At 42.0% G+C, this 20,826-nt stretch overlaps 1 protein-coding gene across 1 annotated transcript in view; it reads right to left on the bottom strand.

Moving 5' to 3' along the window:
* Nucleotides 1–4,542: 4,542 nt before the first annotated feature.
* The window catches only part of plxnb2b (plexin b2b), a gene marked incomplete at its 5' end in the record, with an annotated part of 35,980 nt that continues 19,696 nt past the window's right edge, over nucleotides 4,543–20,826 (bottom strand). Inside the window, 17 exons of the mRNA XM_079163241.1 lie at nucleotides 4,543–4,663; nucleotides 5,217–5,291; nucleotides 6,579–6,654; nucleotides 6,825–6,889; nucleotides 7,100–7,247; nucleotides 9,357–9,517; nucleotides 9,784–9,935; nucleotides 10,347–10,431; nucleotides 11,603–11,703; nucleotides 12,622–12,778; nucleotides 13,987–14,133; nucleotides 14,472–14,538; nucleotides 16,921–17,102; nucleotides 17,366–17,595; nucleotides 17,947–18,047; nucleotides 19,012–19,148; nucleotides 20,150–20,329. Of these exons, the coding sequence (XP_079019367.1) occupies nucleotides 4,565–4,663; nucleotides 5,217–5,291; nucleotides 6,579–6,654; nucleotides 6,825–6,889; nucleotides 7,100–7,247; nucleotides 9,357–9,517; nucleotides 9,784–9,935; nucleotides 10,347–10,431; nucleotides 11,603–11,703; nucleotides 12,622–12,778; nucleotides 13,987–14,133; nucleotides 14,472–14,538; nucleotides 16,921–17,102; nucleotides 17,366–17,595; nucleotides 17,947–18,047; nucleotides 19,012–19,148; nucleotides 20,150–20,329 (2,163 nt within the window). The 3' untranslated portion in view covers nucleotides 4,543–4,564. The remainder of the gene's footprint in view (nucleotides 4,664–5,216; nucleotides 5,292–6,578; nucleotides 6,655–6,824; nucleotides 6,890–7,099; nucleotides 7,248–9,356; nucleotides 9,518–9,783; nucleotides 9,936–10,346; nucleotides 10,432–11,602; nucleotides 11,704–12,621; nucleotides 12,779–13,986; nucleotides 14,134–14,471; nucleotides 14,539–16,920; nucleotides 17,103–17,365; nucleotides 17,596–17,946; nucleotides 18,048–19,011; nucleotides 19,149–20,149; nucleotides 20,330–20,826) is intronic.

Raw genomic sequence — 20,826 nt, 5'->3', positions numbered from 1 at the left:
GCTTAGGCTACATATACTATTGCTGTAGCCAAAATGCACAGATATATTATTCCAAAGCACAACAACCTCAACTCACGGACAGGGTATTCTATCATTTTAATGTTTGGGCTTCAGTATTTGTGGTTTGAAACTCACCTCCCAGAGAACGGTTCTCTTTATAGACGAGTGGTCTTTTCTCTCTCTCTCTCCTCCCAGCCTATTAAACTGACCTGTTGAAGAGACCACAGCTGATTTAACTGTCTGCAATAGCTTTGACCGCTCCGGTTTTAAGAAGTTTAAATTCAAACCCCTCTCAAATCATTGTAGTTGCAAATCTGATAAAAATGCAACCAAAACCCAACAGGATATTTTATTTTGCTCCAGGGTTATTGCTGAGCTTAGCCAGCCATAGAATCAGTTGTTGGTAGGTTTTAAATTATTCATCAGAACAACTGTTTAGAAATGACACCACGCCATCTTTGTTTTTATTTTCACCAAGTCCTCCTCCTCCTCCTCTTCCCCCTAAGGCGAAGGAAATCAAAGCCAAATCTCATTAGATGGTTTGAAACATGCGAGTGAAATGCAACCTGCTGGTAAACACAACCCTCTCCTGCTGAAGGAGAGGCTGTCTGCGAAGTGTCCCAGGCAGGAGAAGAGAAGCCAGCAACGTGCAGATTTTAATCCAATTTCTTGACAGAAACCCTGCAGACTTCAAATCGTTATTTTCAGTGTGCAGCATCATTGATTTACTGGACATTCAAGGGGATGGTTATTTTTGAAATCTTATCTCAAATGCAGTGCACGCCAAAGAATGTTGACTCCCAAAATGATGTAAGCTGCATGTCTTAATAGAAATAAGTACAGTATTGACTGATTTTCCAGCAGCGATCAAGGATAGTGTACAAGATGCCGTGCTTGTAATAATCAAGTGTAATCACTCTTGCTCTGGCAGCAGCCCTTGAAGTTGTTCTATCTGTTGCTGCATCAATGATCTGCTCAGTTAGACGATGGTCTGCGCAGGCCTCTGGTCTGTCTTTGATATCCCCACCCCTACGTCAGGGTTTGTTAAGCAGTCAGATGAGGCAATTTTGCCTTTCATCTTTCCTTTCTCCAATTTCATTTTTAGCTGTCAGTACTTAATTAATGTTTTCGCAGCAATTTTTCAACCTTCCCCGCCGATGACAGAGATGCCGTGCGGCCTATTTACATTATGAACTTGTTTCATGAAGCCAGACCTTTGCTTCTACTCTGTATTCTGAGCCGTGTGACAGGAACCAGATGTGGCATTTGGGGGGGAAAGGCGTCAGCCATCATTATTATAGGGTATATGCGGCATATAAGCACTGATGCTATCAAGAAAGTACTTTGAGGTGATAATATTCAGAAATATCTGAAGAAAATGTTCATGCACTTGGCCCTCTCTTTCGTAAAGTGATTGGTTGGTTTGAAAGTGATAATTTCCATAAATCCACCAATCACTCCCGTCTGTGTGTAAGCTCTTCAGTGAGTGAAATGTAATGCTACATAAATACCAAAGACTTAAAGCAAGGATTCAGTTCACTTTAACAAGAAACCTGGGGCAAGTGTTACTCCATCACCCAAGGTGATTGTATCTCATGCAATATGCATGAGAGGTGAGTGTTCATTTGAAGCAAATCAATATTCTTAAAGTGAAAGAAACACAGCAGATATGAAGGGCGTATATGTCTCTGAGTTTATTCACGGAGGAGTGTATGATGAAATCTGTGGGAAACTGCTCCGTACACACACACAACCTTTGTAAAATGTAAGTTCATCCAGTACAACCAAATCAGGTACAAGATCGAGAATCTTCGGAGCTGCCTTGGATGACGAGTTGGCTCCCATTAATGGTCCTGCACTGAAAATGGAGTGTCCCAGTTTCTTATATCATTACAGCACATTCACAAGTTTCAAAATGGAAAAAGTCTCGACAACTGCACAAACAGCTTTTTTTCTCTTTTGTTTTTTTGTTTTTTGTCCCAGGACTCAATGCATAGGATTATACAGTTAAGATACAGTATTTCAACATGTTTTACAAAGATTTATATGGTATAGGAAACATGAAATAAAAATAATAACTGCACAGCAGTAAGAAAAGTTATTTGTCGAGTATAGATAGTCATTTATCGTACACACTGTGCAACACAGCTGAGAAACACAGGGCAAAAGGAATGAACACCGCTGGAACAATTTTGCGCTATATTCAGTCTACATAAGGACACCCTTTTGATTTCAGACTAATTTAGGAATGCCAGACATTTTCAAGGGAAACCCAAATAACATTGGCCACATTGTTTTACATTTATTCATTTTGGCCGTTTGCCCTATAGCCACCAAAGTCCTACTAAGCACACGCCACAGACACCCAAAGGAAATGCACACATCGAAACTGCAACCGTAAAAGAAATCATACTGAAATGTCTTCAGCCTATTGGCACGTACATGGCTGCAGTCGGGCATCTAGCAATTTAGACAGCACATATAATATCACAAGTCCAAATACATTGCTGTGTCTATAGCACTATCGTCATCATAATCACCTAGGTTACCAATAGAATAATTTAGAAACAATATATATGTATCATCCTACTCAATAAGGCACGTTTTTGGTTAAAGAAAGGCTCTGAAAGAAGCTTCTTGCATCAACTCTGTCAAAGAGGGCGGAGTCAGCAGTAAACAACAGCGGAGACGAGGATGGAGTCTGCGGTCGGTATGCAATTAAGATCGAAAGCCTCCCCTGCTGATTCCATTATACAGAGTGCCACTCTGCACTGCGCTGAGAGGGCAGTGCCAAGTGCTGTTGGTCGGGATGCCATGGTGCCACGCTGAGACAGCAGGCAAACGGGCAGGCTCGAGGTCTGTGCAAACCTCTCTCTAGCCAAGGCAGGAATCGTTAACATTCTGGGGTCTCTGGAGCTCCGTTGTGCTCCGTCAACTACACACACATCCATGATCAGACACGGGGAGTACAATTAAATCATCTGTCAACAGCAAAACCCACAGTTAAGGGATGAAGCATGGCGGCGTTCAATGGCCCAAGAAATATCAAACCCTCATTCCTACCCTGTCAACACCTCGGATCTGACACTGACATATCAACGACTCAATTACTACAACAATTATGTACATGATTGAATCTGATCTCCCGCACATCACACAAAAAGGCTAGAATCGCTGTCATTTGTTCAAAACATACCAAGAACCAACTGCATCTCTGGCAGGTAATCAGCAAAAGTCTATTTCATAGCTTTAGCGGCCGGATGCTCGATGACTATTTGGAACATTACAAGAGCAATACAAAAAAAAATGGCACTAAAAATCATTAACACTAACAATAAATGAATCAATTTGGAAATGTCTCTAACATATTGCTGAATTGCTACTGGATGTGAATACACATAGTAAGCTAATGTGAGTGTCGATTGTGGCTCATGGTATTCTGATATTATTGCAGGGCTAACATTGTTCCATGGGGGAATAAAGTTGCTTCTAGCTGACACTGAAAAAAAAAAGTTTTACAGCACAGAAAAAATATGAACTGAAATGTCTTAAAAAACCTCTTGAAATGTCTTCCTGTGCTTTAGTTGAAGTGGAATGTATCATGGCACTGTACAATAAAGGGAGACAGACTGTGCTATTATCGATTTCCACAAGCACAAATGGCAATCCAGCTTGAAGCAAATCTGAGTGAAAATTATTTTACTCAAACATTTCTGAAACTACTATTGACCTATCAATCATGTGAGCCTGTACATTTGCTAGATTAACCAGTGTCCTTGTGAGGACCCTTTGGTTTCTGTCAAACAGCTCGTGAGAGCACAGGCTCCAGTGTGTCACTGGGTATGGGGGATTAAAATGACGGAAAGCAGGCGTCCCTTCGCCTTCACGCCTGACAGTAGGCATCCTGTGTGTGCACACACATTCGCACACATTCACACACACACTTACAATTTAGCAACGCACGCTCTTGTTCACGTGTTGTACTTCACGCAGACATCTACGCACACACAGGCTAATAAAAACACTATCCGCACCACACGGTGATCCATTTAAAAAGATAATTTGTTTTCCTTATAAAGCTTTCCGCATAAAGACTGCACAATAAAAAAAATATATAATACAATTCTTAAAACCTTTTTCTACACAGAAAGAAATTGAACATCTGATTATCGCCTGTGCCAGTGCTCCACAGAGGGGCTTAACTCTCAGAGATAGGTCTACCGCACTGCATTGTGGGAGGAATCTTCAGTGAAGCGTAAATGAGCGAGCAGACCTTTAAGGTTTGGCAAGTGAGCTTTAAGGCGTACCTATGACAGTGTAACACATAATTGTCTTCCCCATTTTACTCTCTCTCTGCATTTCATTAGTCCCTGCTACTCCACAGCACAGACAATTTGTCCCAGGGCCAAGATGTACAATTTACACGTCCACATGAGTCCCCTCTCACCTTTCTCTATTTCCATGTTTTATTCTCTAAAAGAAGAAATAAGCCCGTGTAGTCACTGGCGGTTTCCTACCATTCCCCTCCCTCCCTCCCACCCTCCCTCCACTCGTGGGTTAGAAATCAGTCACTTTGTTTTTCCATGGTGGCTACTATCTGCTGGAGCCGCAGGGCCAGCTGTTTACTCTGGGCAGCCGGGTCCTCGTCGAGGGATGCGATGATCTGAAAGAGGAATGGAAGGAGAGAAACAGAGGAGGATGAAGGAGAAGTCGGAAATGAAAAGCGAAGAATTGGGCAGAGGAGGGCAAAAGAAGAACGTCGGAAAGGCAGGGAAACAGGGAAGGGGGAGACGGATAGAGAATGAGGACAGGACAAAGAGGAAGAAAAAGGGCGGAGAGTGGGAGGAGAGGATGGTGTTATTTGACATCAACAGTCCCGTCATATAAGCCATTATTGTTTGCGAGCAACACTTAGGGGAGACTGACAGCCCCATTTGTTTATCCAACTTGTTCATTAGGTTTTGTTTATCCCCTTTTCGTGACCTCAAGTGGCAATGCACAATGGACGCTTAAAAATCAATTCCCAGAGCAATTTTCCAATTCACATCCCACAGAAATGCTTTCAATTAAAATTTCATACAATCACTCTTCTGGCATATCAAGAGTGAAGAGAGAGAGAAAGAGAGAGAAAAGAAAAAGCAATAATATAGTGGGCAGTAGTGCATTCAGTGGAATAGTCTCCTTTGGGTGCGATAGGAAAGAGAAGGGCCTCTTACCCCATCATAGTATTTGCTGGCGTACTGGTAAAGCTGATGGAGAGCCACTTGTGTGTTCAGTTTGTCTGTGTGAGACTGGAGAACATAAAAGACAATTAGGGTTAAAGAGAAAATGTAACTTAACCACCAAACTGTAGAAATGAATGAGCAACGTACAGTACTTGTTTCCAGGTTTAAAAAAAAAAAAAAACACTTAATAACAACAATTATAATAAATATTATTATTAATAACCATCAGATGTCAAAGTTATATCCTTAAGATGTTTATGAAATAAAACTCAGTTTTTGATAATATTTACATTTAGAAATGACGTCTCTATATATATATATAGCATTCCTTAGTTAGTGGCAGAGTCCGCCATTCCCGCGCTATATGTAAATTGCCTACCAATGCACGAGGGATTCACAGGAAACTATCTCATTCTCTCTCATTGATATCAGCCTCACTGTTCGCTCTCCTACATCTGTATAAGAACCGTATTAAGTTACTGTTCATGCAAACCAAACTCCCGAAATCCCTGAATTTCCAACTCCAGCTAGTTTCCAACCAAATTAAGCGCAACTCTTAAACTAATTTCCAGAATGCAAATTAATCTGCATTTGCACCCGCTAGTGTTACTACTACTACTACTGAATAATAGGAGTTGGTTCATTGGGAGAAACAGTAGGTGGACATATTAACAGATGCAGGGACCAATTGCACACCTCCTCCGCAAGATAACCAACTGCTGTTACTGTGCCCTGTTGTTGTTCTGGGATGCTTCTCGCGCAGCGGGAAATCAGATCACAGTAGCAGAAATTATTGACGGACTTCTCGATGAAAACAAAACGACTTTGCATGTGTGCATTGTAAACAGATGCACCAACTGCTTTTCGATTGTATTTCTGAGGAAATAGCTGCTTAAGGAAGGTTCCTGTTGCGTTAAACCTCACTTTCTGTTAGCACGGTGAGCACAGCTCTCGCATAATCAATCAAGGAGAGCTTGAAGTGGCAATCTCAAAGCTTTTCTTTGAACTAAATGCATGTTAGGTTACACAACACACAATGAGGATTGAACCTATTGCCCACGGATGAAAGTAACGCAATATATATATATAATTGCAGTATTAAGAAATGGTTGACTGCGGCGACAAAAGAGGAAAAAACTCTGTATTACATATAAAAAAATCAAACTATGCACACAACTCTGAAAATCTGAAGCTCGTGTATCAACATAAAGACTCCTAAGCCCTAAGCAAAATCCCATTGTTTTCACTAGGCCTGAACTGGGACTGAACGCTGAAGGATTGTCACTTTAAGGATTATAACTTTAATAGCAGAGCAATCTAAGTGGAACAGAAAATGACAGCAGTGTTTCTCACCCGTGACACCTCTGCCAGATGAGTGTTCATGTCCTGATCACTGACAGGAACCATCTGCCTGATGCCCTTGTAGTAACTACACACACACACACACACACACACACACACACACACACACACACACGGAGAGGAGACAAGAGGTTTTAATCATTACATTCTATAATTGTTATTGACACATCCCTTAAAAGAAGCTTAAAGTGGCAAGAAAACAACAGATCGAAAGAATATTGTGCTGATAGGACTTACTCATCCACCATCTTCTTATAAGTGGAGATCTCCTTTGCATAGAGTAGTTTGTTACTTGGAGAGTCCTAGAGACAAAAAGTGGACACAAGGATGAAAAACAATGGCACTTGAGATTGAGCGACCTTTGACATTCCTACTTCTCACTCCGTTTTACTTCTCATGTAATCCACTTTATAGTCTGAGCTCACTTGTTCCCTCTTGCTCTTTCACCTCAACACCCCCCCCCCCCCCCCCCCCCCCCTTTTCTCTTCCTCCTCCATCCCGTTTCCACTCACCCGGCTGAGTTTGTGCTCGCTCTTGGTACAGGCGTCCATGAAGGTCTGGGCGATGACGGAGAGCGAGGCGTCCACCACTTCAGACACGTGGACGTCGAAGGTGAAGTGGGGATTCTTGAGGATGTTCACCCAGAACCGCAGAGGAAGGCTGCGCGGGGAAGAAAAGGGCAACGAACAGGCCATCATCGCGGTTGTTATCACTTCTATTGCTCCAGAATGGGGGAAAATCTAATCAGCCGCGTTACATCTGTGAATTAATTTGCGTCAGAGAGGCATTTCATGTGTGAGAGCACTTGCCTGAGGTGCAATTGAGTGCAGTACAAGATAATAACAGGGATGGAGAAAAGCCTTTCTTGTGGGTGTCAGTTTATTCAGAACAATACCCTCGATTGTCAGTTCGTATTACTACTTCATATGATACCGACCTCTCTGTGAATCATTGCTGTTAAATGAAAATGAAATGAAGAAAAAAAAAATAACCTCAGAGAAGTTCCTAATAACAATAGTCTACGTGGAGACACAGTCAATGATGCGTTTCTTCTCTAACTAAAAGTGATTAGAAATGTTTAAGTAACACCAAAACTTTGACCTTTCAAGTTTGCGTGCAGCCTTACAACCTAAAGCACCGACTTTAATGTAGTGCTCAAGTACGCTCGCTAATTTCCCTTCTGAATGGGAAAACACGCGCTCCATACACTCCCTTTTTAACCTCATGCCACCTTGTGTATTCAAAAGAATGCCCAAGATGCTGTAGTTTCCAAAAAACTCCCTGATCAGTGCGAATGCCCCGCCATCTGAGACATGAAGCGCAAACCGTGTAAAATTCATACTGGTTTGGTAATATCTCCGGGGAAAGCTGCAGTGAGAATACAATAGAAGCATAAAAATAGCAATGTTGCTATAATCACAGAATTAAATTAGCTTGGGACATAATTACCATGTTTGTTTGTTTGTTGTGGCTCATACACACATTCATATTTAATACATGGCCCTCAGTTGATTTGATAAACAGAATGGGTGGATGCAGAACGTGGTGTGGAGTCTGGTAAGTAATTAAATCGCTCATCTCCTGTCCTTGTGTGGGGGCTCTCTTGCCAGCCTTACGTCAATCACTAGCATCTAAATGCAACACGTCGTCTTGTATGCTTGAGCCTTAGCTGACGTGACACTAATTTATGCACTTAAATGTCACATGGGAGCAGGGAGATTGCAAATGCAAACTAAGTGAGCTACAATAGTGCATTTGTATTCAGCTCTTTCTTGGAGAAGTAAGTTCTATTTCTTGGAGAGTTACTGTATCTCAGGCATCGGGATGTGATGTGTGGTGTTGCTCAGACTTAGACACTATGTGTGTGTGTGCGTGTGCATGTGCGCGCTTCTGGAGATTATAGTTAAGCACCGCACAGTACAAATTTGAGGTAATTACTTTAGTATTTCTATTTTATACTACTTCTACTCCAATACATTTTAGAGGGAAATATTGTACATTTTACTCTACTACAAACATTTCACAGATATAGTTGCTAGTTAGGCCTAATTTTCAGAATAAGATTTTGCATAAAAAAAACATTTGATAAGCTTCTAAATACGACGCTCTATCAAAGTGGTTTACAAAAAAGCAAATGTCTATGAATTGAGCAGTTCTACTAAAGAAAGACTCCTTAATTGTTTACATAGAGTTACTGTGAGGAACATAGAACAGGTTATGACAGAGTCTCAATTTAATACTGATGTGTCTATATGACCTACATAGTAAATGAGACCATCAGCGGGGAGATTTCTATATAGTTATTCCTAATGCTAGCCATCGGGTGCCACTGGGTCGGATTCCAGGCAAAATCAGTAGGTGAGAACTCCGCGCCTGGCAGCAGCAGCTCCCCCTCTGGCCAGGAGCAGAGCTTCGCCTCGCTGCTCTGCTGGTCCCCGCTGGGAGCCAATATCAACAACATGCTGCTGGAGGCCCAGGCCGTTCTGGGCCCACTGGAGGGAAGCGAGGAACGGGAGAACCAGAAACAAGAGCCGAGCAGGTCCGACTGTCGGACCCTGCCGCAGTAAAATTAGAGGTTTTCTAAAGGGAGTCTGCTGCTCTGAAACACTACCACGTTCGTGCACAGGGGCCGCCAAAAAATCGACACAAAATGAAAGTTCCTCATAGTAGCCTATTGTTCATGATCTGAAGACTTCCTCCACCACTAATTACTGTACAGTACATACAAATTAAACTGTATCTGTGTAGGCAGACGCACAGTACTCTTACCTATTCGTCTTCCAGATATGAATGGTCTCCTCATCCACATTGTTGTGTTTCAGCGCCTGCTCGTCCAGGAAGTCAAAGAAATATTTGATAGCCGGTGGCACCACTGCTCCAGAGCACAGCACGCTACGAAAGAAGTCATCCACAAACTGCTGCAGTGTTCCCTGAAAGGAGCCACAAATAATGTGAGACAGGGCAGAGGCAGAGCAGAGCCAGAAATATCATAGCTGTGAGATGTTTTTATTTGCAGGCAATGCCAGTATAGATATTCAGGCTTTTCTGCGAGTATTTTAGCATTTTCTGCCAGAAGCCATCAATTTAAGTTGGCTGTCTGAAAACTATTCCTGGAAAAGCACAAATTGTTATTTTCCAGGAATTAGAGAACTACTTTAACAAACGTCTGATTGAACACATGGGCCTGTCTTTGTACCTTGACAGAAAGGAGTCGCGTTAAATAGATCTCTGTAATGGCTTTGGTCATCGACTTGTCCTTTATGCTCCCTCGTTTAGATTTGATCTCATCCAGTTGGTCTGCCGGCCTCACCATGTGAAACACTTTGTCATCTTCCAACAGAGCGTTCCCTATGGGCGGGGGGGGGGAAACAAAACTTAAGCCTTTCTTCTAATGATTCTGATTATTAATTCACTCACACTCTCACAGAAAATATTCGTATGATAAAGAGGAAGGGTGCTTGTCAACTGAATTTGGACGCAGAGAGAATATCCAAGAAGAAATGCTAAACAATAAACTATTCTGAAATGCACATTAAAAAGGCAGAAGATGAAAGTGCATATTATTTCAGCATAATCTCAAAGTGCGCTATACATAAACAACATGCATTAGCATGTTAAATGAGAGCGGGGATGTTGACAAAAACCCTGGGGATAAGAATCAAAGACAAGCATTGTATTCTCAAGCTCACACCTGATGTATGCTTGTCTCAACAAGTGTGTGCCTATGTGTACACTATGAGTGTATTTAGAGATACGTACGCTCTTCATGGTTTTCCTGGTTCTGGTCATAGTTCTGCTGAACGGAGAACACTTTGGACAAGACTAATGTGGCGTTATCTCGCACCTGGAATGCACATAACAGTCTTTTGTTAGACAGAAAACTCCCACTTTACAATACACACTTACTTCACACACCTTAATAGGTGCTGTGACTGAGGTCAGCAGTCTCTTTTAGTGGCCCAGAACTAATTCATAATCAATGCGATTGAGTAGACAGCAACGGTGGGCCTTTATTGGGGTATTTAAGGACCATTTTCTTCGGCGTCAACCCATTATTGAACCCACAAATACTGTGATTAGCACTAATCTGACACAACCAATGAATCTGTGGCAGCAAGGTTGTCCTTTAAGAACAACTGCCAGACATCAGCAGGTCGGATGAAAAGGAAGGAGTGCCATTGAGAGAGGAGAGGAAAAGGGGACAAGTAGGGGATTTTTGCGAGTGACCTTTTATTTCACTTGAATCAATATAGTGCCAAGAAGATTTAGTGGCCTTAGAGCTGACGAGAACAAACCAAGTCCAGGCTCTTTCAACTAGCTGGTGGTGATAAATTAGAAATTGTTGGCATGTTGCTAAACTGACGAAGGCAAACGCTGAAGAAAGAAGGCTATGTGGTGTTTTCTTGTATATTTGATTGAGGGACACACATTGATCTGCTGCTTAGCTTGGCACAAAGACTGGAAACGGGATGACAGCTAGTCTGTTTTTTCTTACAGTAACATAATGTGCCTACCAGCAACTCTAAAGCTCATTAATTAAGAGCCAGGCTAGCCGTTTCCCCCCGTTTCCAGTGTTTGTGCCGAGCTAACGAACAAGCTGCAGCTTCATATTTAATGGACATGTGAACATGGCATCAATCTTCTCATCTAACGCTCTGTTTTAAGGAATGCTGGCATGTTGTTATCACCAAGCAAGTCAGAAAATTAACATGTTTTTTTACACATTGATTTAACTGGTGGTTAATGGTATGGACATGTAAATAGGCTAATTAGCTTAAAAGAGCATTAATCAAATAATCACACGATGACTGTTGATGTGTCAATGTGCAGAAGACAGATTTCATACACACCACTGTGACACAAGATGTACAGCTTTGAGAGAAATAGGGTGAAAATAGGCACCATCATTCACATCCACACGCCCACATACAGCTATTTACTTCCACTCTGCCTCCTCACATCCCTTCTATTTTAAATATGTTTCATCAAGACACTAAAATGTTGTCAGTACTCACGTTGTAGTGTTCCAGAGTGTTGATGCGTTTCCACCGGCCCTCTTTCTGGGAAGTCAAGTCCAGATCTGACAAAATCTGTCCCGTTGAGCCCGGGCGCCACTCTGTGATGAAGGCCGGAAGAGAAAGTCAATCAATCATCTCTGCTACTGTAGGTGTGCTGCCTTGTTTGGCAAATTGTCTCCATACTTCAACCTTTTGTTCTTTCTTTCAATACTGTTTGCATTTATTTCATCATGGCTCATTGTTACCCTGAGGCTATTCTCTAATAATCTGGTCTGAAATAAATCCAGCTACCCATCCTAATGTCTGCACGGCTCTCTCTCTTTCTCTCTCTCTCTCATGAGATTTAGTGGCACGCTCAAGTTAATTCTGGCTGAAGAAGTGACGGATCAGTATTTTCTGAATAATTTAAATCTAATTCCAAACTTTGATTTGCACCCCAACATTTTCAATCTAGAAAAAAAATCCGCCACAACTGCAGACCTGAGCTCAACACCATCTGTGACATATGATTCATGTACATGTACCACCAAATATAAGGGGGTTATCTTTCCGATTCACCATGAAAGAAGACGGATCTCTGCTTATCTAAAATGTATAAAGGAATGAGATCTACAGCCTGCGTGGGAATAAAAAATGGCTTTGATGTTGGAAAATGTCTATAGAGCTTTCGCCTTTCAAGTCAGTCCCCAAGGTTCCTGACTACAGTAGTGAACAAAAACTTTGTTTAGGGATGAAGGCTATCTTCATGTTGCTGACACTGAACAACTTCTCATTCTTGGTGATGCCTATTTTATTCCACAAACAAATCTATCAAATGAAGTTAGAATGAAATGAATAATCAATTATCTATTTAGACAAATGCATTCTGATTTAATTAAAAAGACATTTCAGTCAGGACTGAAATAGCGTCTCCATTTGGATGTCCTCTTCCCTCCCTGCAACGCTTACATTATTCATCGTTATTAGACATTTACCGCTTCAGCTCATCCTCTGCTTATGTGCCCTCATTTACTCACCCAGTGTGACACTGTCAACCTTGGGCCGCTGGGAGTACGGCAGGTTCCTGTACACCTGCTCAATGATCTTCTCTTTCACCTGCGAGATGGTGTCACAGCTCAGCACCTTGACGGGCGTCACATCCGGACCCTCGCCCTGCACCAGCACTTGCAGGGTCTGGCAAACACACACAAACACACACACACACACAAACAAACACACACATTAAGCCTCCAATATAATAATATGTCAAATATACGTACATGCACCTACGCAAACAAATGAGAAATATGCAGAAATATTAAAGCATGGCCAGAGCACCCAGCCACCCTCCCACACAAACAGAGACCCTCTGTCGGGATGTTGTCGTCAGGGCAACCAGGCTCCTGTAAGCACACTGTGCTGACACCTGAAAGGACTCCTGTCACCATGGCCAGCTAATGACCAAGGCTCAGCGGGTGCAAACTCTGACCCACCTCTCCTCCCCCACACTCTGTCAGAAATAACTAACTGACCACTCGACAGACTCGAACGCGGGGCGGGCAACACACTCGCGATAGAAACCTTGTGAGCCCGTCTGTCCGTCTTTGAGGTGAATGAGAAAAGCGCGCTGTGAATTGAAGACAAAAGGAAACACGGTGTCCGTAAAATCTAGCCCATCGAGTTTTTACCTCCTATAATTCAATCACAGAAGGCGATCCATCACGGCAGGAGACGTGTAATTCAGGCTAATTTGGTAATTGTCCTCGACAACGCCATTACCCATGGGTCTTTTTATTTGCGCTGACTTCAACAGAAAACAGCTGTGTTCACATTAGCTTCCATTACCGAAACACGATACCAAAGCGAGACGCACAGGCTTTTCCTGACTTCCGTAAACTGCCCAAATAGACACAGAGCAGGTGCAGGTGCAGGTGGGGAGGCCGAGGAGAAGTTGTGGAGGTAGCTGGTACTCTACACTTGTACCAACAAGCAGAACTTTCACCTAAGCCGTGCATTTCCCCGCTATATTGGAATGTGTTGCCTGTGTTGTTTTCGAGCAGAGAACATTGACACTGAAAATGGATGTCACACAAAAGCGGGCAGTCGCCCTGGGGTTTTTTTGGTGGTTACCATGGCAACTGCACTGTGTGCGCGTGCGCGCACGTGTGTGTGTGTGTGTGTGTGTGTGTGTGTGTGTGTGTGTGTGTGTGTGTGTGTGTGTGTGTGTGTGTGCGCGTGCGCATGGTTGTGTTGTTCAGAAGGCACAAAACACCATGCAATCTCAAAGCAGTGTGTGCAGTGTTTCCGACACTGAGTTTACCAGTTTGTGTGTGTGGGGTCTTTTTGTGTGTGTGTGTGTGTGTGTGTGTGTGTTTGTGTGTGAGCGAGTCCATCCATCTCACCAAGACGGAGTACTCTACATCGTCGCCCAACAGGCCCGTGTCGTTGAGGGTGTACTTGGCTTTCTTCACTCTGGCGTCCACGGGCCCTTTCTCGATCTGGTGCTTGATGGCTCGGAACAGTTTGTACAAGGGCTCTCCTGCAGAGTCCTAATACACAGACACAGACACAGACACACACACACACACACACAGACACACACACACACACACACACACACACACACACACACACACACACACACACACACACAGCCCTTTAGACGTCTCAGATGTTGTCACGGAGCTAATTGTTGTGATTAGCAGTTTAGAAGACGGATAAATGCACATTATCAATACAGAGCACTAATGAAAGAAATGGAGAAATCCATGCACTTAGCCCACAGTTTAATGCTGTAGCATGTCATTATACACATTTCCTGTATCAGCAATTAAGTATTTATGCTAACAGATGACATATAATACATTTTTAGTGAAATTCTTGTTACCTTCAAAAACTGGTAAAGGCAGATAGACATCCAGTTACATAGCATCCTTTCCACCACTGTCTCTGACCTGGAAAAACACATTAGATGGACAGCTTTTAATATCATTGTAAGAACACAACTGAATCATTCTGGTATATCGATGCTGTATCTTATTAAGTTGTACAAACATAATTTGATTAGAAAATTCAGGAAAAAAAGTGAAACATCTAATTAGTATTTTCAAAATCATGACACTTAAATTCTGACTCCATGAGCTAAGAATCCTAAATAGTCACTACTTGTAATGTATGTAATGTGAGCTCATATAAGGGTTTTTAGCATTTGTCTATACATATTTTGTAGTATGTTTTTGGTGTTTATTGTGTTTTATGTTCAAGTATGTTTACTGTGTTTCACCCAGAAAAAGTTGAAATGTTGAAATACTACTTTCTTAAGAATGTGCATCTTCAAAATGTCAACAAGGGAAATTCCTGCACAAGCATGTCAGGATGTTTTGATTAAAAAAAAAAAAATCACGTCAGTGGTCACTTGACAGATCACCAATGCTAATGTCACATACCCACCGACGGGGCCTATCGTTAGCTGCTAGCATGCCTAATTAGATGTCTTGTATATAAGGGGGCTTGTGTTGGCACAATGGCCTAATCAGCATAATGAGCATCTCCATTGGGGGATAATTAAGATTGTGTACTTGCACAACAGCTAGTCACAGCGTGCCTAGCCACAGCAGACAGTTCAATTCACATAACCCCCTCCCAGCAGTGATGAGCGACTGTACGTTCAGACAAGTGGGTCCTGCTGAGGGAGGAGGAGGCCGCCGTCAGTGGATGATTTGACCGTGACACGATCATTACAGCGGTGGAGAGGGTGAAGAACAAAGAACGCTAGAATTTAAGATTCTTTTCTGAGGGCCATTTACTTCAGTCAAATTAGCCAGCTGAAAGATGACAGACTCTAATTCTACAAAGGCATTATGAGATGTTGCCAAGGGAGAAAACACAGCAATTAATATTGCGCAATATCAGTGAAAAACATTTGCTGTTTTGGCAACATCCTAAAAATACCAATTAATTTGAGATAATAGTGTTGCGTCATGCGAATCACAAACATATTTTTGAAGAATTTATGACTCATGCATTGCTATTTTTTGTAATAGAACAAATGATCTCTCAATTATTAAATATAATTCAGGTCAGATTAGATGGGTGCAGGTGATGCATGTTGTTGATGAGTGTGTTCTGATCAGGATTGAGAGCTGGAGATTATTCATGCAATAAAACAGACTCAGCATTTTTTAAGAGATACAGCATCCATTGAAAAATCCTCCTGGTACAAGATTAAGCCATAAAGCAACTTACAGAAAGCCAATATAATTGGATTTATGTATTCAAGGCAATCAAAAACAGTATAGACCAAAAGCAATTTTCAGCCTATTCACCCAATTGGTCAAGATCTATAGGTTAAGAAGATGAAGAGGATGAGGAAGGGGAACAGCAAAAGGAGAATCACACAGCACGTTGTGCTTGGAGGAAAAAAAAAACACAGAAGGAGAAACAGAAGGAGGACTGATCAAGCAGCAGTCTGGCTCTTGGTAGTGGACTACAGTAGTCAGTGCAAAATTCAACAGACAACATGGCAACAGAATGAAACTGTCCACTGCCTCTTGAAGTGAATCCCAGTCCTCATACAATGGTTATTATACTGCTGCCAGGGTTGAGACATGTAGTGATTCTGATTGCAGAGCTTAGATATAAGGACATTAATGATATCACGGCAACATTTGCCAAACAAGACAGTCAACAGCCCTGCTAGCTGCTCTCTGAGGATGTACTTACAGCAGGGACAGTTAACCTCAGCATGCCAACATGCTCACGATCACTAAGCTAACGTGCTGATAAGGTAAACATAAAGTACCGTTGAGGTTGATATTTGGTCGTTAACCAAATTATAATGGTGCTTGATGGGAAGCTAAAGGATCTCCAAAGTTATTACAATTGATCCTGAGGGTGACATGAATTCCATGAAATATTGTCCTGACAATCTACGCTAGCGCTGACAAGATGTTCTACATAGAACTAGAAATACCAACCTCATGGTGGCGCTAGAGAAAAGAAGTCAGGGATTACTGACGTCATTAGGATTTGAACTATGGGAGCCATGCATTTAGTGTCAATCCATCCTGTAGATGTAGGCATTTCACTACATGAGTGAAGACTTTGACCTGCTGATGTTCACCATGGTCAGTGAGATTCATCCTGTGGGGACCATGAATGTCTGTACAAAATGTCATGGCGATCCATTCAATAGTTTTTGAGATGCATCAATCTGGACCTGGACATTTTAGCAGTACAAAATATCTTGGATATTAAACTTGGCACTGGCGTTTTGACATTGTATCCGACTGCTCCAGTATGTACTGAGCAGTAGCACTGAGGGACTCCTCACTCACCTGCGCAACATGAGTTTAGGGTTCTTGCTGTGGACGTATTCCTCCATCAGCTCCAGCAGCAGTGTTCTCATAATGTCGGTGTAGTATTCCAGTTTCCCGTGCAGAGCCACGGTCAGCAGGGATGCGAAGTACACCTTGGCCCTGGCGTTGAAGTCTTGACTGCGCTCCAGGGTACGGATAAACTAGAAACACATATCAAATTCTAGTCAATATTAAACATTTCACTCGGAAGCACAAAAAGCTGATGACGTTAGAGGAAAAACCACACGGGATCACCAAAGTCATTAAGATACATCATCTGAGAACCATGAGTGTCTAGACCAGTTCGCCCCTTGACCAGACTGTTCCCTGGGTCCTCTATAGTAGCTGCCCACCGCTCCTTATACTTAAAGTTGACTGACATTTACATATTTCACATATTCACATGATTGTGCAGTATAATTACATTAATGAGGAAGGTCTTTGAGTTCAGGAGGTTGGAGAACTGGTTGAGCGCCTGAGTCACTGTGGCCCGTCGAGCCTCTGGGATGTCGAGCTTTCCTGTGATCATCACATCATTGGCACCGTCCTTAGAGGGCAGGAAGAAGACGCGTTCGGTGTAGGTTTTGTAGTCATGGAAGGGGATTCGTCCCTCGCTCAGTTCGTTGGTGTGGTCCTCCATCTCGATCATCAAGTCTGCGAGATAAAAACAAGAAAATAGTACAACCGGCTTTTCTCATTTGTGTGCTGCTCGTCTGTCTCAATCATTATGTTGCGAGAGGCAGCGAAAGGGAGCGCTTTGCCAGGAAAATAATTTCAGCTGTGAAAGATTGTTTTCTATTACTGTTACTGCAAAACTGCTTCTCATAATGATGATAACATGATGTTAAGCAGGATAATTTATTTAATTCACTGCAGTATAATACATCCAAGAAATGTAATCAGAGCTATGAAGCACTTCATTACTTTACAGCTTCTAAGAAGCATAGATCCTTTGAGGCACATGAGCGATACTGGTGAGGTTTTGCACAGCTGCACGGTTGGTACCTGTGAATTCTTTCTTGCAGCGGTCCCGTACGCTCTCCTCCAGATTCTCAAGCTGATGTTTCACCTTCTCGTACTCCCTCTCTGCCTGCTGACTCTTTCTCCTGAACACATTAAACAAACACAACACACGTGTCGTAAAAACTGAAAAAAGGAAAGGATTTAAACTTGAAAAAAATGAAAGGTTTCAGAGATCTAATTGTTGTTCAAAGACTCTGGTTTGAGTTGTCACAGTTGGCTGATAACTTAGCCACAGTGTTTCCTTTGAGTCTCCCAAAAATATATTATTAGCGCTGGCATTACTTTGTCACTGATGTAGGTGTTCTATAAATATTCAGCTGAAAATGAGCAAAGTTTAATTGATCCAAGACCGCCTGTGTTATTTTGGACAACCTTTAGGATTTAGGTCAAATTAAAAGCAGTATAACATTATGACAATACAGTTTGAGAAAAATACCATATTTGCATTAATATGTACCAAACAGAACAGAACGTGTGTCATTGTAGGTGGTTAGGTTTAGGTGTATGGGTTTGTGGTCAAACAGAGTTTTACTGTACAACTCTGTGACATCTAATTAACCACGAACATAAGTAACGTCCCGTTCATTAAATGTGCAAGCCCAGTTTTCGCCACATCAATACTTTTCAACAAAATGGGTTTTAAAAGGTCACAAGAAAAGTAAAAAAGGTATTGCAAGAAAAACTGATTTTGCAATTATTGTTATTATTTATAAATGAACAGCGTTGGGAAGTAAAGACGATTTTAACAAAATGCAAGGGTTAAGGGGGTCACAAGACAGAAGGCTGGAGCTGGGAACCACCGGCTTAAAAATATTGTGGGTTTGTAAGTTTACTGTTAGCTGACTAATGCTTTTTGCTGAACAACACACACAAATGGCCTCTCCAGCAAGAAAAATGTATCTAAAAACTGTGTAAAATTATAATATAAAAAAAAGGCCTAAACTGAGTACTATGTGACATTTACCAGTAGAGTCAAGAGGTTCAGATATCTAAACACCATGTAAAATACTAAGATAGTATATGCTAACCCAAAATAGCTTAACTCACCTGTAGCAGTAGACAGAGATAGCGATGATGAGCAGCATGGGGACAATGACAGCAGGGATGATGATGTAGAGTGGCAAATCATTCTTCTTCTCGTATTCCACCGAGCCGACCACCCACTCCCCTTTCCCAAACTTGATCTGTGGATAAACACACACAGAGAGAGAGAGAGAGAGAGAGAGAGAGAGAGAGAGAGAGAGAGAGAGAGAGAGCGAGAGAGCGAGAGAGCGAGAGAGCGAGAGAGAGAGCGAGAGAGAGAGAGAGAGAGAGAGAGAGAGAATCTTATTATCTGCACAAGCTCTTGACATTTTAGCCCGAGATATATTCAGGTAGGCGTCGATGGTAAAGATTCGACAGCGTTGGAGAGGAAGCTAGGACAGAGGACGATCTACATAATTGGCCAAAGTTCTGCAAAATCAGCTGCAGGACCTTTCCGTATTTCTAAAGTGCTATGTGCAAGTTGGTGGGCCCACATTAACTGAACAAATGCATGTGCATTGGGTTTGACACTTTATAATCAATCTTTTTCCATGTAAGTATTCTGCACCTTTTGATAGTTCATTGGTGCCCCTTCTTTATGCTGCACACAGCCACAGAAATGAAACAATGGCTCACTTAAGAGGAATTACCCAGAGGAGAGGTTACAGTATTCATCACAATTGTGGCTCGGCTATAATTAAATGTAATTATTAAAAGGGCCTGTAGCTACAGGCAAACTATTCAACCAGTGAAAAGAATGGGGTTCCCAGATGAACAGAGGACACGCCTAGAGAAGTACAGTAACGATTCATGATGCCTGCATGCTCCAAGCTGCAGGTCTGAGTAAGTACATTTACTCAAGCAGTACATTTAAATTCAAGTTTTACATACTTGCACTTGAGCATTTCCTTTTCATGCCACTGTATACATCTATTTTACCACATATCTCTTCAATGAAATAACATACATTGGTATGACACTTAATAGGGCCATTTTTCTGCTTTATGTACATATCTACATTTTCCTGATTATAGTTACATATTTTTACTAGTAATGGAGTATTTTGACAGTGTGGTATTGGTCATTTTTACTGAAGTAAAGGATCTAGGACATATTTCCTCCACCACTGTGTGTCTGCCTGACTTTTGTTGTTCTGACCGACCGTTAAGTCCAGCAGCTCGGGCCGAGTGTCTCTGCGGTGCCGTCTGGAGCGAGCGCTGGGCGTGCTGGAAGGTGGGTCCAGAAACAACTTGTCATCCTGAAGTGTGTTGACCACACAGGTAACGTCACCCACAAACGCTTGAGCCTCTTTGGCCGTCATAGCTTTGGAGAATCCCCGACCCTGCAGGGGAAGATCGACTGTAATGCTTAAAGTGTCTTCACAGAACGACATGGAAGAGAAATTAATGACTGCATTTATACACCATCAAGTAGACCCATCATATGAGTATTAAAAATATTTTCATTAGTAATGGATGGAAACTTTATAGCAGCTCGTCACTGTTCCACTCTGCGTGCCGAAAGTAATTAGAAAGATTAAGATTATATTCATTGTAAGCACATTTTAAAGTAATTTCTTATTTAAGACACTGTAGGCACAGCTCCAGTCACTCCCACAGTTCTGGCATTGCAATATACACTTTGAGATTTTGCAGCACACTTTTGTATCTACAGACATGCTTTCAATTATTCTAATGCAGTCTGCAATATAAGAAAGGTGAAATTAGCTTAAGTAAACCAGCGTCTGAGTAATTGAAAAGGCCTTTTGCAAATGTCTTTCCTGCCTAATTTACTGCAGTACTTAGAATGTCTGCACAAAGCAACCGCCTTGGACTTTTT

The sequence above is a fragment of the Pholis gunnellus genome (assembly GCF_910591455.1).
Source record: "Pholis gunnellus genome assembly, chromosome: 7".
NCBI lineage: Eukaryota > Metazoa > Chordata > Actinopteri > Perciformes > Pholidae > Pholis > Pholis gunnellus.
This window is presented reverse-complemented; position numbering and strand designations above follow the sequence as displayed.